General features: G+C 43.3%; 1 protein-coding gene across 6 annotated transcripts in view; it reads left to right on the top strand.

Moving 5' to 3' along the window:
* Nucleotides 1-16803, top strand: part of BRCA1 (BRCA1 DNA repair associated) — a 477104-nt gene that overhangs the window by 450500 nt on the left and 9801 nt on the right. For all 6 annotated transcript variants that reach the window (XM_069237765.1, XM_069237766.1, XM_069237761.1 and 3 more), the window contains exon 21: nt 14408-14481. In XM_069237765.1, the coding sequence (XP_069093866.1) occupies nt 14408-14481 (74 nt within the window). The remainder of the gene's footprint in view (nt 1-14407; nt 14482-16803) is intronic.

The raw sequence follows: 16803 nt of genomic DNA, 5'->3' as shown, positions 1-16803 counted from the left end.
TTCAGGGGTGTGGAATTTATTAAAATATCTACTTGTCCATTGGACATGTTGCTTCTCAAATCTACTTGTCCTGTAAAAAGATCTACTTGTCCCTTTGGTGCCATGTAGTGTGGCGACAAATTATGGCAGCAATCTCATTATGTAAGTGCTCTGATAATAGCCTCTCTGATTATGCCAGGGCTACTACCATAGTAGGGCTTGAATACTTGCAGTTCATTTTGTTTTTATTAAACTTCTATTTCTCTCTCTTTCGGCCGGCTTTACTGTGAGTGATCGCATTCTGCTCTTCCACAAGGAGCATATTGCCACACAAAGTAGTTTTGTTCAGTGTCAGGAACTACAGTGGCAATCAGTGACGTAACAAAACTGGAGGGTGCCCCTTTGTAAAGAACATGGAGGAGCCCCCTCTCCAGACTCACTCAGGGCAGGTGCTGTGCTGAAGGGGCCCCCTGGAGGGGGGCTGTGGGGCCTTTGCTATGCCTCTGGTGGCAACACGTGCTTTTAGAGTTCAAAAACTTTTTTTTGGGGGGGGGGGTTTGCCAGTGTTTGTTACAATGTTGAGGGCCTGTTAGCTCCCACAACAATAAAGTGTTACAAAAGCCATGTCAAAACAAGACACGCATTGATGAAACTAAAAGACTTATAAAAATATGTCAGATCAGTTGGCTTTGTCAGTGTTTGTTTATTTTCATGCTTCCCATAATCGTGTTGAAAATGGTTACACTGATTTTCCATTAGAAATATTTTTGGGAAATACTAGCATGCATCAACACATTTTACTAAATGACACTTAATTTGCATATAATCAGAGAGCATTCTGGGAGCATTATACTTAGCCTCATAGCCTAAACTTTTCAAACATGTGTATACACGTTTTTTCTTTTTTGTACTGGAACCAACGTCAGTAGTGAAGTGTGACCTTAAAACATTTATTTACAGCACTCACCCTAATAATGAAGGCTTTCAAATAATGAACCATAAATACAAGTTCGAACAGCTTTATCTTTTGGAAACACATTACCTCAACTGCAGAGAGTTCCACTCTCTGTAAACAGGCAGCCAAAGGGTTTGTGCTGCAGGGGGTTGGGCCTACTTGTCCCAAGGACAAAGTAAACATAAAAACTTGTTGCCCTTGACCCCAAACAAGATGTCCCGGGCGTCGGGCGATAGGAATTCCACAACCCTGCACTTCATAGGCTTTTTTGTTTTTATTTAGCCATGCTGCAAAGCATTGGGATACTGTCCTACATGGGCAAAAATCACTGACAAAGCCAGTGAGACCTATTGGCTGTGCCCGTGCTGGTCTTTGAAGATGGCTGGCTGTGTTCGAAATTAGGCTGATTGCCCAAAACAGGAAAAGGAAGAATACACGAGCTGCAGGAATGGGATGGCAATGTGATGTCCTCCATGTCATGTGTCAGCAGACACACCATCTATCTTATATTTTAATACCCACTGTTTTGAACTGTGGCCAAAGAGAGCAATCCCCTTTATTTGATGTATTGATCTCTTACTGGTAGAATTCTATTCTGAAATACGTTTTCTATTTGTACATAATCACATTTTCTTAATATCTTCCTGGTGTAATCCGTGCAGTTGTAGCAGAAGCTTTAGCAGTTTGTGTTAGTGCCTTAGGGCCAGGAGTGAACACCACCCTAGCCACTGAAATCACGTTCACCCCGCACCCCTCCAGACTCGCCGTCACTGGCGATGGCGTGCCAAGGTGGCAGAGAACCAGGAATACATTGTAAAGGAGCAGAATAAGCAGCATTGGCTGCTGTGAACGGGCACGCAGTGGGTGTGTTCCTGGCACTCTTAAGAGACGAACAAGAGGTTTGAGCAATACATTTTGTCTGCCTCCTTCACTTCCACCCCCATCAACTCCTATTGATTATCTTTGGATAGCTGGGCTGGGGCCTGGTGGAGGAGTCCCGTAGCTTTATTCGCATTTGGGTTACTGTGCGTGTGCCATATCAGTCCTGTCACCACTGTACCACAGGCTTCGGGGAGAATAACTTACCTAACAAGTCGCTAAAAGTCACGTCGGGCGAGTCCAATTTTGTTAATATTTCTTGAGTCATTAAGAATTTATCTATAAATCAAAAAATAGCCCGAGTATTTCTGTCCCATGTATATGTTTGCAGAGAAAGGTCAGAGGCCCGGTTCCTCCGTCAGTCCCCCTCCTGCTCCTTGCCTTGTGCTGGTTAGGGTCGAGCGCACAAGCACTCTAGCCTGCTATAATCTTTTATTTGTGAAAGGCATGCTTACGTCGTGCCTTTTCTAGTGTTTAGCCCTCCTCAAGAGCACCGGCCAACTACTGAAAACATATGAGGCTCCATGTTTTCCACATGGCTTCTGGACTACTTTTTCTTTTTATTTCCTACGCAGCGCTATCTCGCTGCACATTTGCGATATGCTTCACTGTGAGTGAACGTCTGTTTCATTTTGTGTGCTCCTTCACACTCATGGCGTGGCGCTTTAAATCAGGTTGTTTATGTAAAACTGCATTCATTTTCATTTTATGTGCAATAAAAGTCCGGTTAGGACTTTACAACGCTAATAAGTCGAGCAAGTAGGACCCATTGCATTGCAAATGCTTGTATTCCCGTGTAGTCTCCTGAAGCCTGTGAAATGTGTGCAGTGCACAAATCAAACACTGACCCAGGAGTCCTGTTTGGAGGAGAACACATGGGCCTCCCTCCCAGGGGCACGGAGGGGCAGTAGCCCATCAGGAAAACCAGAACAGGACTCATTTTCCTTTTAACGGGTGAGTAGTTGTGCTTTACAAGCACTGATTGATTGACTGATTGAGAAGTGAAGCAGCCAGGGGAGGTGGATGCGGTTTAAGAAGGCCGGGGGCGCAGGGCCACCAGCTGCCATCAGAGGTCTTTGGGGCCAAGAAGCCTCAGGAAGGGACGCAGAAGGGGTGCAGGGCCACCAGCTGCACGGAGGGGCTGCAGTTAGGGCAGATGAGCAGTGGTGACTAGAGAAGGTACGGAGGCCGAGGGGCGTAGTGGAGGCGAGACGTGAGTTGGGGGGCCTGCGGGTAGAACGGGATGGCGATAACAGTGGGTGAGAAGAAGGGATACTCCAGAAGGTATGTGGGAAAGCCACTGCTTCACCTACAAGAAGCATAATCTCTGCAGGTACTACCACTTTTGGGTGCGAAAACAAGTGGAGACTCTAAATCGTCCAATGATTACACCCATACAGACGACGTATTGTGCGGACCCTGCCACCTGCCGTATGTAATTAATCGATGCAATTATGTTTGAATATGGTACGGAGAAAAAGACACAGATTTTTACATGCATCTGTAGATAAGCACTAAAGTAAAAAAATATATATATATATATTCTTTTGACAGGAATACACTGCCTAGTATGAAAAAAAAGAAGAATATGCTCATTTCTTTACCTAGTGAAATAGACCTTACTCTCAAATTATATAGGGGGACCGGTCTATATTTAAAGCACATATTATAAATATTCTAGAAACCACAGTTCGCAGCTTGTTTATGCCACTAAGGTCTGCACTCGAATGCTGACACCCAGAAACCATGTGGCAATGTTTTACCACAACTGTGTTCATCATCAGAGTTGCGTATCTATATCGTCCAAGTATTTCTCTTGCATGAGCTAAACTTGTTACATTTGGTGACATAAGTCACAAGTGAGTCAATGGTTTGCTTATGCTGTTCGTTCATCAGGCCCCTTTTTTTTTTACTCACTGTTTGGCATGTTAACCAAGTGTGGCCGGTGTTGGCTAGTACAGTGCGGTTGGTGTAAGCTGGTAAAGTGCGGTTAGTGTGTGAGGAGGTGCATTGCTGGAAGGGGGCGTAGGCAGAAGTATTACATGAGGCTGTAGGTTGAGGTAGGGCAAAGGGGGAGTGAGCACTGAGCATCATAGGAGGAAAAGAGGTGGGTGGAAGGGTGAGCCTAGTAATTGTGTACTGGCTGGTGAGATGGATTTGTTACGTGAGGTAGGGGCCGTTGTGCAGCACTGAATAATGGGATGACCGCTGCACTCCAGGCCATTACGGACACTGTCTGTAGCCTTGAAGTTGTCACTTACAAATCATTGATTCCACGTTAGTCTAATTAGTTCAAAGGCAGCAAAACTACGACATCCAGAATGCATTTGGTGATCATACAAAAGTTCAGAAGGTGGTCATGCTAGTTAGAGTTCTGGTAAGGGGCGGAGGAACAGTGATGGTGCGGACAGAAGGCATCCGTCTGAGGGATGAGTGCTGATGATAGGTGACGGCAAACAATACAGCAGTGGGTGAGGGAAATATATTCTAAAATTGGCAGGCGAGTGTACGCAGTCAAAGAGTAATAGGTGAGGGGAGGAGGCATGAGTGAACAGTAGATAAGACTTTGAGGGGAAGTTGGCTGACAACAAATATAGTGAATATTGTTGGGATATGTGGCATTGAGGGTAAGGGGATCCAGGTGGATGAGGGAGAGCAAGAAATGATGGCTGGGCTCAAAGATGGTGATGTGTGAGGATGAGGTGAGGTGTGCAGATATGTGAGAGCTAATAAGGCAGCAGTGGTGAGGCAAGCAGATAGAGAGGTGCAGAAACATGAGTGAAGGGGAGGCAGCAATGGTTGTTGACTTGTTCTATTGTTTTCTTCACACGTGCTTTGAAATGCTACTTATTGAACTTTTTTCAACAATTTGTAGCAAATATGTGCTGTAAAATCCACCATTTTAATCCATTTTTTTCAAACTTTTCTTTTCTTGTTGGGGGGAGGAAATCCCCCATCCCCACCGCACCCCCCTTATCAATCTACCTTGTGAAATATTGTATTTATCTTCCATGGTTTTTAGCTCCTGGTACGGCTGATGAGTCTGTTTAGAGCAAGAACATCCCTACATTAGAACCAGTCATTTACTTCATGCTTTAGCCTGAATTAAACAAGTAGCCGGTTTGTCCTCTGGCACTTATTCATACAAACATATAGTGTTATATTCCATAAACTTGCCACATCACTTCAAGCTTCGGCATCTGTAGACCACGTGATCACTGACAGTTCTAGGAACACTCAAATCAGATTTACAGCATAACTCATAAATATGCAAGTACCTTTCTTTTTACATATTCACTGTGAGCAAATTCATCTCATAACCTTATATAATGTAAATGTATTCCTGTATTTTGAAGTACTGTACATAGCAATATGCCGCTGCCCAGCAGGGGTGGTTACATGCAGTAATAGTGGAAGCATGAGGTTGTGTAATGAGCAGCAGCGGCTCCTCTGCTATGACGTTTATTATCATTTTATTTTTCCAGGGGGGCGGGGCCCTGGGGATGAAAGGCACCAGGCAGAGTGGTAGGTGCACTACTAAAAGGGCGCACATGGGTTTGACCGGCCGTCGCAGGATGGCCAAACCGATATGCTCGCTGTGCTGCCTCCAACCCAAGCTGCATTGCCGGGTTGGAGGCAGCAGGCACAGACTCCCAGTCTGTCTGGGAGCGCAAACCGAGGTCACACGGGCCAATCCTGACGCTGCTGTCATGCTGCGAGCAGCATGAGAGCAGCGTTAGAACTGGCCGCTGGGCAGTCTGGGGGCCTGTTCCTGCTTGCCATGGAGCCACAAGAGCGAAGATGCAGCAGGTACGTTTTTTGGGGTTCTTGTTTTGTGCCCCACCCCGCTACTTACACTCAACAGCGGCTGCGACTGGCAATGATATAAAAAAATCTGCGTAAGCTGCATGATATTGCAAAGACTGTGTATTTACAGTTTTCTAGGAGTTCTGGCCAGGAGGCAAGTAGTAAGCATAGGCACTTTTAGTTAAGATGTTTTGAGGGGTAGTTGAGTGATGGGACTTTCAGCTCAATGAATTTATATATTGTGGTAAGGATCGATATCTCTGACTAACAGAAACAAAGAGCTTGAAATATATTAAGCACTAAACGGCTTAGGTTACCAGATGGAGGTCTGAGTGTCGGCCTGAAAGCCAGGAACCATGACTTGAATGGGTTTGAACATTAGTGTGTCTAATTAGTAGCCATTCTTACTTTGGACAGAGTCAGCTTAGCTGATGTTGTTTAGTAATGCTTGTGTAGCATTCACATACTCATGCCTCGAGCACCGCTTGAGAATTAGAAGGAATTGTAAAGAAAGAAGGGCTTGCCTCCACATGATAATCAAAAAGACCACGTTCCTGCCACAAGATTACATTTTTTAAAGCCATTGTGCTGCGTGGCTGACGAACCAGAAATGAACAAGCCACGGCACAGCCAACGGGTCTGACCTTGGTCGATAGCCTTTTGTCTTTGTCAGTGCTTGTTTTGTCATTAGTTTTGCAAACCTTTAGTGTTTAGGGGGTGCTTCTGGGCCCTCGTCAATGTATACCAAAACACATTTGCTAAAAGCAAAAACGTTTTTGGTTTCACAAACCACACATTGCCAAAGTAATCTCTGGTACTGCAGGAAACTACTTTGTGTATGGAGGTGCTAGCTCGGAAAGGGTGTCATGCTGCCCTCATAGTGAAGTTATCGAGTGGCTAAACTGGGCTGCCCCATTATCCTATTCTGTATGCTGTAGAATAATTATAGCCACAGCAAGGTTTTTACGTATACATTGGCTTACTACATTGTGGTTATAAAATGTTGAGTGAAAAGGCAAGCAAATGCCAATGTGAACAGGGCATGCATATTGCCTATTTATTCTATTGCAAAAGCCGTCAGTCAAAAGCATTGACAGCTGAAGGATTGTGCCTGTTGGTGAGCTTGCACAGCTTCCCAGACGTTGTGAGTCTGAATTACCCATGTCAGAACCTGGGAGCTCCTTGAGAGTGTTTATTTCTCTGTCTAGGTCCATTGAATTGCTGTAGTTTAGTAACAGAGACACACATTATTTACAACACTTGGAAATGTTAGATGTGCAGCATGAAGCATTATGTAGAATATTATTTATTGAGTGTTAATAGTGTGGTAGACTGTATCTGTGTTCCCAGCCCTCACCACTTCTTAAAGTAACCCCTGTCTGCTCAAGCCACCTTAGTCCTTGGAAAGTGGAGGTTCAAATATGAATGCTTGACATCCATTGACCAGTGCAGTTGTACTCCATTGGTAAACTGCATGGGAATCTCATGCTGCATGGACCTGGAGAAAGGCCTCACTGGTTGGCTTTCAATTCTGGACTTTTTTCTGCCTACTGGAGCTCCAAAATCATAAACCCTCTGTTGACTTTATACAGCCTCATCAGTGTTAAGTTCTAGTAGAGGGTGCAGTAACTTTAAAATGCAAAGGGCACCTTGATACCATTAACTAACTTCAAAAGTGCATCAGCAGATGGGAATTAATGTTTACAAACACAAAATGCTCGACTTTTCTGTTTAGTTGTTTTAAGAAGAGAAGGCACTTTCTTCTTTCATCCATCCATGAGTTAGAACTTGTGTTCAGGTGGCAATGAGAATGAGTAATTGCTTGGATGAACAAGTGTTTGGATGAATAGTGGATAAATAGAGCTGTTTGTAGATGTAGGAGCGAGTGAGTAGATGAATGAATTTGTAAGTTGAGTGCATTGATGAATGGGTGACTGAGCTAGTCATCCACCTCCTGCTATGTATTAATCCCCCAATCTGTCAGTCCACTCAGCCCCATTTTTCCTTTCTTCAATCATCAATACATTTGTCATGGCGCATCTAATAGCTGGGAATCCCTTCACACGCCTTTGTCAATTGATTATGGATCCACACAGTCATGCATTACCCAGCCATCCTGTTACAAGCATGCAGGTAGTCTGTATGTGTCTGCATGAGGGTTGTCTGTTTGCACCTCTGTGATGGATGTTTGCAAATGAGTGTGTATGTGTGAGTGCTTGTAGATATGGTTTATGTGTTTGTGGCTGACAGTATATTCCTGCCTACAATTTTGGTGGTCAGTGTGTGCCTGGATGTCCATAGTTGTTTTGTTTGCTTACTCTCTCTACGTGGACATAGATTTATGCTTTTTGCATGTTTGTATCTTGTCTGTCTGTTGATATGATTACATAAATTTGAGTTTTTGATCATGCATGGCTGCCTGTATTTTTGTTAGTCTTTGTCCTTTGCATTTGAGTGTCTGTATGTATAATGTCTAAAGCAGCTGGGGATCTTGAATGTTTTCCTTTCAATGATTAGTACACAGATATGTGTATATTGCTGCCATATGACCACCTGTCCTGCTTTGCTTTTTAGTCAACCACACTGTGCATTCTGGAGTTTGTAGCTACAATTTTAGTAATACAACTAAATATTTAAAAATCCAACTATACACAGTGTTGTAGGCTTTATAACCTAAAGTGTCTGAAAGTGTTGCACAACCACACAGGTCTTGTATTCACTTGGGAATTAGTCACATATCTCCACACCATGACCCCTCCCCACACATTAATTTTGGTATGCTTCTCCATCTTTATTATAGAGCGACATTCTGTTTGTTTGTATGTATGTGGTATTTCTACTGTATACTGTGCATTTAGCCAAAAGGCAGTGGAGGGTGTGCAAGGGTAAACACCAGAGTTTACCCTTTGTCCCCATTAACCTTAATAAATTATTGATCTTGCCTTGATTTGCTGCATAGTGGTACTTACAGTCCTGCATTTACAATGGGAGAAATGCTGCATGTACCAGAACAGAAAGTAAAAACTAGTACATAATCGCTAATCTGGTTAAAAAAAAAAAAAAACATGCTGAAATGAAGCCCTGAAACTTCAGTGTAAAATCTAGACCTACCCTCTGAGCCCCCATATTCCTCTTTTAGGTGTTGCCATTATACTTCTCCTGTGTCCATGGAGCCAGTTTGTAGTCCTACCTTGGTCTGCCACCACCTGTCCCAATTTCTGGTTTTGAAAGACTGGTTGCCGTATGTCTCTGTCCCCCGGGAGTTCACAGTGCCTCAAAAGCACCACAAGCACATTCTGGATCATGCTTTGGAACCACGTATAAAATTTGAGCAGTATTCTGTCTGGACCAACCACTCTGTTAGGTGGCAAGTCACCGAAGGCTTGGCTAGTTTGCATCATTGTAATCTCAATATTCAGAGACAAGGCTTCATCTGCCTTCAGTTCACGCGTCTTAGAGCACCTTATATCTGTATTGTCAATCAAAGCTTCCTGTTCATAAGTGTCCTCTACAGTTTAATCTTATATGGCAGTAATTCTGTTATGTAAATCATCTTCCCTTAGTAGTAGAGCTTCTTCCCTGCCACAACATTGGCTAAATTCGTAGTGTTTCCCTCGGTTTGTAACTTGATGTGCAGAAAATAGATTCCTTAACTTAATCCACTCCGAAGCTTTGGTGCACTTAGCCTAGCCAACTGTATCCAAAAATAAATGACTAGCTACTTTTCAAAGTCTTTTTTGTATAAAAGATATGTGGCCTTATTACCTTTACTCTTAGGCCTCCTCCCTTTCATTACTTGACGCATAGTATTACTTATGCAGGTTCTGCAAGCTTATGCTTTCAGAGCATTCTGTATGTAGATTACCTAAGTGCTTCCTGTATTACCTTCTAGAAGTTCCTCTAATGTTGCCTGCATGTATAGCACAAATTGTGAATCCTTTAGGCATGCTCCCTTTAAAGTCCACCAATGGTCAGAACTGAAGCATCTGGGGTTTTTGAGATTGACATAAATTGTAGCATGATAAGACCCGTACAGAAGTGCAGTTGATGATATAGTGCATGAAATCAAGAAATATGCACTAAAAAGTGAGCAAAGGCAAGTAGAACGCATTGGAAACAAGGGTGAAGAAAGCAGGAGAATGAGGGAAAAGCAAGGTGAAAAAGGCACACAAGAAACAGGCAAGGGCAAGGAGAACACAGTGAAAATGAGGGAAAAGCAAGGAGCAGGCACACTAAAACAAGCATTTGCAATGCAGTAGGTCTCGGATTAACAAGAGTTAGAGCTGTTGGCGTTGTAAATGATAATGGCAACCTCATATTTAGGACCTTATAAATATTTAGCCATGCAGCACAATAAACCTTTGTCAGAAAAAAACATGTTTGTGCATTCCATAATACACTGGGCATTAGACTGTAATAGTCTGAAAAGCCCCTACAGAGCACCACAGGAAAAATAGCATTTTGACGAAAAATGGTCATGTACCCATATGTTCAGCCACTAGAAAGAATAATCACATAAAAAAAAATGTTAAAGAACATTGCAGTGTAACTATATAATCAGCCCTTGAGGGCATAGTGTTTTACGCATTTTCAGGCCTAGCAGGCCTTTTAAATATTTAACTGTGAAATCAGAGGCACAAGGGTGCAGTGCCGCAGGACGTTACTAGATGTCTCTGTAGAGTCAACAGCAGAAGGTGCAGTATCACTGCTCGTGGCTAGATTTCCCTGTAGAGCTAAAAGCACTCAGAGTACAGTGTCACAGAATGCTGCCAGAACTTCTTCTGACATCAAAAGTTCAGAATGTCCCCCAAACCCGGAAACGGCTGGAGAAATACCACGTCTTCAGTGAAATGGCTGAAATATTTAGCCATGACGCACATTAAACCTCTGTCCGAAATAAACTGTGTTTATGTATTCCGTCATACACTTAACGTTAGACTATAATGGTCAGAACAGCCCCTATAGAGCACCACTTTAAAAATAGCATTTGGAAGAAACATGGTCATGTCACCATGTAGTCCGCTCCTAGAGAGCATAATCACATGAAAAAAGAATGACAAAGAACATTGCAATGTAACCGTATAATCAGCCCCTTGAGGGCATAGTGTATTACACAGTTTCAGGCTAGCAGACCTTTTAAATATTTAACTGTGGAGTCAGCGGCACAAGGGTGCAGTGCCTCAGGTCGTTACTATATGTCCCTGTAGAGTCAACAGCATAAGGTGCAGTACCACTGGCCGTGGCTAGATGTCCCCGTGGAGCCAAAAGCACTTAGGGTGCAGTGTCCCAGAACACTGCCAGAACTGCTTCTGATGTCAAAAACTCAGAATGTCCCCCCAAATCCGGAAACGGTTGGAGAAGTACAGGTCCTCAGTGAAATGGCTGAAATATTTAGCCATGCCACACATTAAACCTTTATCAGAAATACACTGTTTTTGTGCATTAGAAGAAGGTGCAGTACCACTGGTCGTGGCTAGATGTCCCTTTGGAGTCAGCAGCAGAAGGTGCAGTACCACTGGTCTTGGGTAGATGTCTCTGTGGAGCCTACTGAGTCAGTAGTGCCTTGGGGCAGTTATTATCCTTCAGCCTTTGGAGAGCACAGTGTATTACACATTTGCAGGGCGAGCGAGGCTGTCAGAATATTATTACAAACAAGGTCCTTATTACACAAACTCCCCTCAGCTGAAAAAACAAAGGTTCCAGGTATAAGAGAGTTTAAATATATATTGAATGGTGGAAGAGGCTATGATTTTTGGGCCCCCTCTAATTTAGTGTGACAAGATAGACAGAAAGAGCGCATCATTCTGAATGTTTTGGTGGTGGTCCCATTGCCATAGTACAACCACAGGCTGAGTTATAGCCAAAAATGTGTTGTCAAAGGAATGCCTGCAAAGCATTATGGGGTGAATTTCCCTGAGTGCACTGAATATTGTAGTATTGTCTCTCCCGCTGGGAGAGTCGCTGTTAAGGACTCTATACCTGGGTCGATTTCGTGCTATATAAAGCCATAAAAAGTGTATAAAACACACACTCAAGACACAACTACAAGTATTTACTGAATATCTAAAGTAAGGACCAAGTGAAGGGCAAACTCTGAAAACAAACTGCGCGTGTGAACACGAGTGCTTACTGACAAACAACAGAGGCAGGAAACACAAAAATAGTCTGTCCAAACAACAGAAAAACAATGCAGGCATATTTAAACTGTACTTGGCCGGTGCTCCTCAGCCAAGTTCAGGAAGTGAGATATCCGACTGCAAACCAGTTAGGAGGCTGCTAAACAAGAGCGGCTCTGCCTTCAACCTATGGTAAGCGGCATGCAGAAGCAAAGTCCTTTACTCAACCAGTTCTGGCAGACAGCGCATGTGCGCTGGCTAGGCTCAACCAAAAAACTAAAAATGAGGGGGAAGCATGTAGAAAGTAGTGAAAACTAGGGAAAGTCAAGTAGAAGACAAAAAATGGCAGGTAAAGCAAGGGGGAAGCAATGAGAACAAGGTAAAAACCAGGAGAAAACACACCAAAATAGTGGGAAAAAGCAAGGAGAAAGCAATAAAAATGAGGGAAAAGCAAGAAGTAGGCACACAAAAAACAGGTAAAAGCATAGAGCAGTGAAAACTAGAGGAACGTGTGGAGAAGGCACTCAAAAATGGGAGAAAAAGCAAGGATTGAGCATTTAAATGTTTATAAAGCATGTGGTGGCCCAGGGGCGTCTTTGCGTTATGTTCCAATAGATGGTGTAGACCCTAAATGAGCAATGTAGCTGGAAAAAAAAGCCAAGTTTTAAGCTGCTTTCTGAAATGAATGTACTTGGTCTGAGATGTCAAGGCATTCCATTTCAAAGTTCGCACTTTGAGAAAACAAAGCTTCTGCCATCCCAAGAAGCCTTAATTGTTGTGCATGCCTATATTGTGAAGGGCTTTGTGAGGCATGCATAGACTCTTAAACTCTACTTGCTCCTAATGGGAAGCCAGTATAATTCCATGAAACAGATTTAAACTTCGGATTTTTCGCTAAGAAAGACAGGTTGTTCTGATTTGTAAAATTAGCAGTTTTAGAAATTGTTGGTAGATGCCCACATAAAGGGCATTGCAGTAATCTAATGTGGAAAGCAATGATAACCAGTTTCTGTAACTCAAATGGAATAAATGGGAGAAAATTCCTCAAGGGCTTCAACAAAATGAAACATGATGATTTGAGCTTATTTACCTGTTCCGAGAAGGTAAGTTTTGCATCAAAGATCACTCCCAGATTCCTCTAGCGAAGGGAGTGGGCCCGGATGTTAGGGCCACCATGGCATATTCCAAAAGCAGTGCTTAATTTGTAAAGAAAAAGGTGCCAGTGCCCAAAGACATCCTCTTAAACACGCCGCTGCTGCAATTAAATGTGCGAGCACCGAATACTGAGGCAGCGTAATCCTGAAGCCATCTCGGGCCTCTTCAATCCCTTTAAAGCCACTCCTGCCCCTTCAGCTCACTCTTGCATCTTTCTCCCATTGTGAATCTTTTTTGTTTTTCGCTTCCTCCGTCTTTCCCAAAAGTGTCTTTTGCTCGCATCAAATGCTTGAGGCAAAAGAATAAGCGCTGGGCCCCAAAAATAAGTGCTGGTGCTCTAACAAGCACAAATTAAGCACTGCCCAAAAGGAAGTGTCCTTCTCAAACAGAAGGACCTCCGTTCTCTCTAAATGTAATTTAAGGCAGTTGTCTTTAATCCATCTAACTACTTCAGTCATGCAGTTAATAAAGTGAAAACGAAGGAAACGCAAAGAGAGGCACACAAAAACAGGGAAAACAAAGGAAAAGCAAGGAGCGGGCACACCAAAAACAGGGGAAAAGCAAGGAGAAAGCAGTGAGAAGTAGAGAAATTCAAGGAGCGGGCACACTGAAAATGTAGGAAAAGGAATGAGAAAGCAGCGAAAAAGAGGTAAAACAAGCAGAGAGATCACAAAAAATGGGACCGGGCTAGGAGAAAGCAGTAAGATCAAGGGAAAAACAAGGGCAAGGAACTCCAAAAACAGGGGAAAAGACAGGAGCAAGAGCGATGCAGCAGCACAGGGAGAGCTGGGCCTGGGACCTATTCAAGCTTGTTTCTTGCCATTAGGTTGTTCTTAATAATTATTATCTTTTATATGTCTGGTAGGTCTACGGGGAACATAGCACGTCTGCCTATATGTCCCCAGTTGCCTTGGTGATTATAATATCCCTCTGACATTCCAAGATATATATGTGTTTGCTAACTACTTTTCTGGCTAACTCATGCATTCTGCTGGAAAAAAATTACCAAGTTAATCTGCTTTGTTCTGTTTTGTGCTTTCTGAGTCCTACCTTCACCTATTTTTCTTGCTAAACTGAGGACGGGCAGAGAATCTGGAAGCAATGCAGCACCTACAAAGAGGAGGATTTTCCCTGCTGTTCCCACTGCATAAGCACTGGGGCTTCCAGCGCGATGCGAGAAATGAGGACTCTGTATACAAACTCCTTTAAATACTGTTCCATTGTCTGCCCAGTTTTGTTGATGAATGCGGGCAGATAGATATGTGGATGATTCAGCAACTAGTAGGATGGATAGATGGATCTATGAATGGATGGATGGTTGGTCTTAAACCATGTCTAAAAAAGCAAGATACAGTCTCTTGTGTGTTTTCAGGGTTGGTAGACTGCTGTCTTTTGGTTGGAAGTACGACTAGGTATTTACCTGCCAAGGGTATGCCCAAATAGGTATTGTGCAGTTTTTGATCTCAAGTAATGAAGATGTCCTCTTTGTAATGTAGTGGTTTGTGTCTTTCTTTAGAGCATCTGGAGTGGATGGTGAAACTTTGTGGAGGATTAGTTGTGAAGCAACCTCATCTGTTTGGGCACAGTCGGGTAAGTGGTACTGGCTGATGAAAGCACAGTTATTAAGTTTCATATTTACAGTTTCTCTTCCTTTATTCCCTTCCTCTCACACAGTCTGAATCATGCATGATTTTGTACTGATCTTGTTTAGTTCTCACAGTAGGTCATGTCCTATTACAGTTTTCCCCAAAACTGAATTCCACGATCACGCGACACTAAGATTTTTCAGCTCAGTTGCCAGTTAAATTGTTGTCTGGTAGTACCCACAATAGTGACTTCATAGGCTTTTTTGTTTTTATTTAGCCATGCTGCAAAGCATTGGGATACTGTCCTACATGGGCAAAAATCACTGACAAAGCCAGTGAGACCTATTGGCTGTGCCCGTGCTGGTCTTTGAAGATGGCTGGCTGTGTTCGAAATTAGGCTGAATACACGAGCTGCAGGAATGGGATGGCAATGTGATGTCCTCCATGTCATGTGTCAGCAGACACACCATCTATCTTATATTTTAATACCCACTGTTTTGAACTGTGGCCAAAGAGAGCAATCCCCTTTATTTGATGTATTGATCTCTTACTGGGAGAATTCTATTCTGAAATACGTTTTCTATTTTTACATAATCACATTTTCTTAATATCTTCCTGGTGTAATCCGTGCAGCTGTAGCAGAAGCTTTAGCAGTTTGTGTTAGTGCCTTAGGGCCAGGAGTGAACACCACCCTAGCCACTGAAATCACGTTCACCCCGCACCCCTCCAGACTCGCCGTCACTGGCGATGGCGTGCCAAGGTGGCAGAGAACCAGGAATACATTGTAAAGGAGCAGAATAAGCAGCGTTGGCTGCTGTGAACGGGCATGCAGTGGGTGTGTTCCTGGCACTCTTAAGAGACGAACAAGAGGTTTGAGCAATACATTTTGTCTGCCTCCTTCACTTCCACCCCCATCAACTCCTATTGATTATCTTCGGATAGCTGGGCTGGGGCCTGGTGGAGGAGTCCCGTAGCTTTATTCGCATTTGGGTTACTGTGCGTGTGCCATATCAGTCCTGTCACCACTGTACCACAGGCTTCGGGGAGAATAACTTACCTAACAAGTCGCTAAAAGTCACGTCAGGCGAGTCCAATTTTGTTAATATTTCTTGAGTCATTAAGAATTTATCTATAAATCAAAAAATAGCCCGAGTATTTCTGTCCCATGTATATGTTTGCAGAGAAAGGTCAGAGGCCCGGTTCCTCCGTCAGTCCCCCCCCTGCTCCTTGCCTTGTGCTGGTTAGGGTCGAGCGCACAAGCACTCTAGCCTGCTATAATCTTTTGTCTTCACTCCTCCAGTGAAATGCATCAGTGTGTATCAGAGACAAAATGTCATTGGACACTTGGCATTGCCCTGATAATAGTAGCTGGTAATTTCTTTACTGGTTATGCTTCCACACACTACATATACTTTGGTGTTTGTTGCTTTAGATTCTCTCTATTTATCGTAGCTCATTTCTTTGGAAGATAACGCCTACAGCTTCTAGACTATCTATTGTGTTTACTGTATGTAAAATAGTTGTAATCTGATAGAGACGTCTAGCAACAGATTGCTTAACTTAGAATCTTCCCCAGGCACCAGCATGGATCAGGAAATGTTTTTCTCTTAGTACTATGGGTGTCCACAGAGGACGCCAGACCAAGAAGGGGACTTCATGTGACAGGAATAACGGGATTCAGCCATCCGCACCACAACATAGTTTCTGGATCTGCCTTGCATTTCCAGAAAAGAAGGAACTGATGTGAGCATGTCTGCAGGGGAGTTCTTTACGAAGTCGCGCAATGCCCTCTGCTGACGCCCAGACGTACTAAGGGAAAAGGTTTATGGATCCTGGATGGCGCCTGGGGAGATTGTAAGTTAAGGTATCTGTGGCTATATCCGGTCTCTACCAGATACATCGTTATCGAAGGTAAGTAACTTATTCAGTTGTACTTTTTCACTCTTTGTCCTATGTATGTCTTGTGTTCCATAAGAGAAATAGAAATATAGCGATGATCATCAGATCTTATCCTTTCTTACTTTGACCTATAATTTTCAGTCTGTCTGCTTCGCAGCTGTATGCAGCTAGACAGCCACTCATCCTGTCCGTTTACCTAATCTAAAACGGAAACGATGAATTTTGCTGTAAACTTTGCACCCATGTATCTCCCTACCTCCTACTATTTCCCCTAACACCCTCTTCCCAAAATCGTAGGCCAAATCTCTTGGTGTATACTTCAATCCAAATGTAGACCTGGAACCTTTCATTACAACCTCTGGTGCAGGGTATCACATTCTCAATATACGCAGAATTCTATCCTGCAACCCCTTTCTACTCTCTGGAG

Source organism: Pleurodeles waltl, chromosome 6 (assembly GCF_031143425.1).
Source record: "Pleurodeles waltl isolate 20211129_DDA chromosome 6, aPleWal1.hap1.20221129, whole genome shotgun sequence".
NCBI lineage: Eukaryota > Metazoa > Chordata > Amphibia > Caudata > Salamandridae > Pleurodeles > Pleurodeles waltl.
This window is presented reverse-complemented; position numbering and strand designations above follow the sequence as displayed.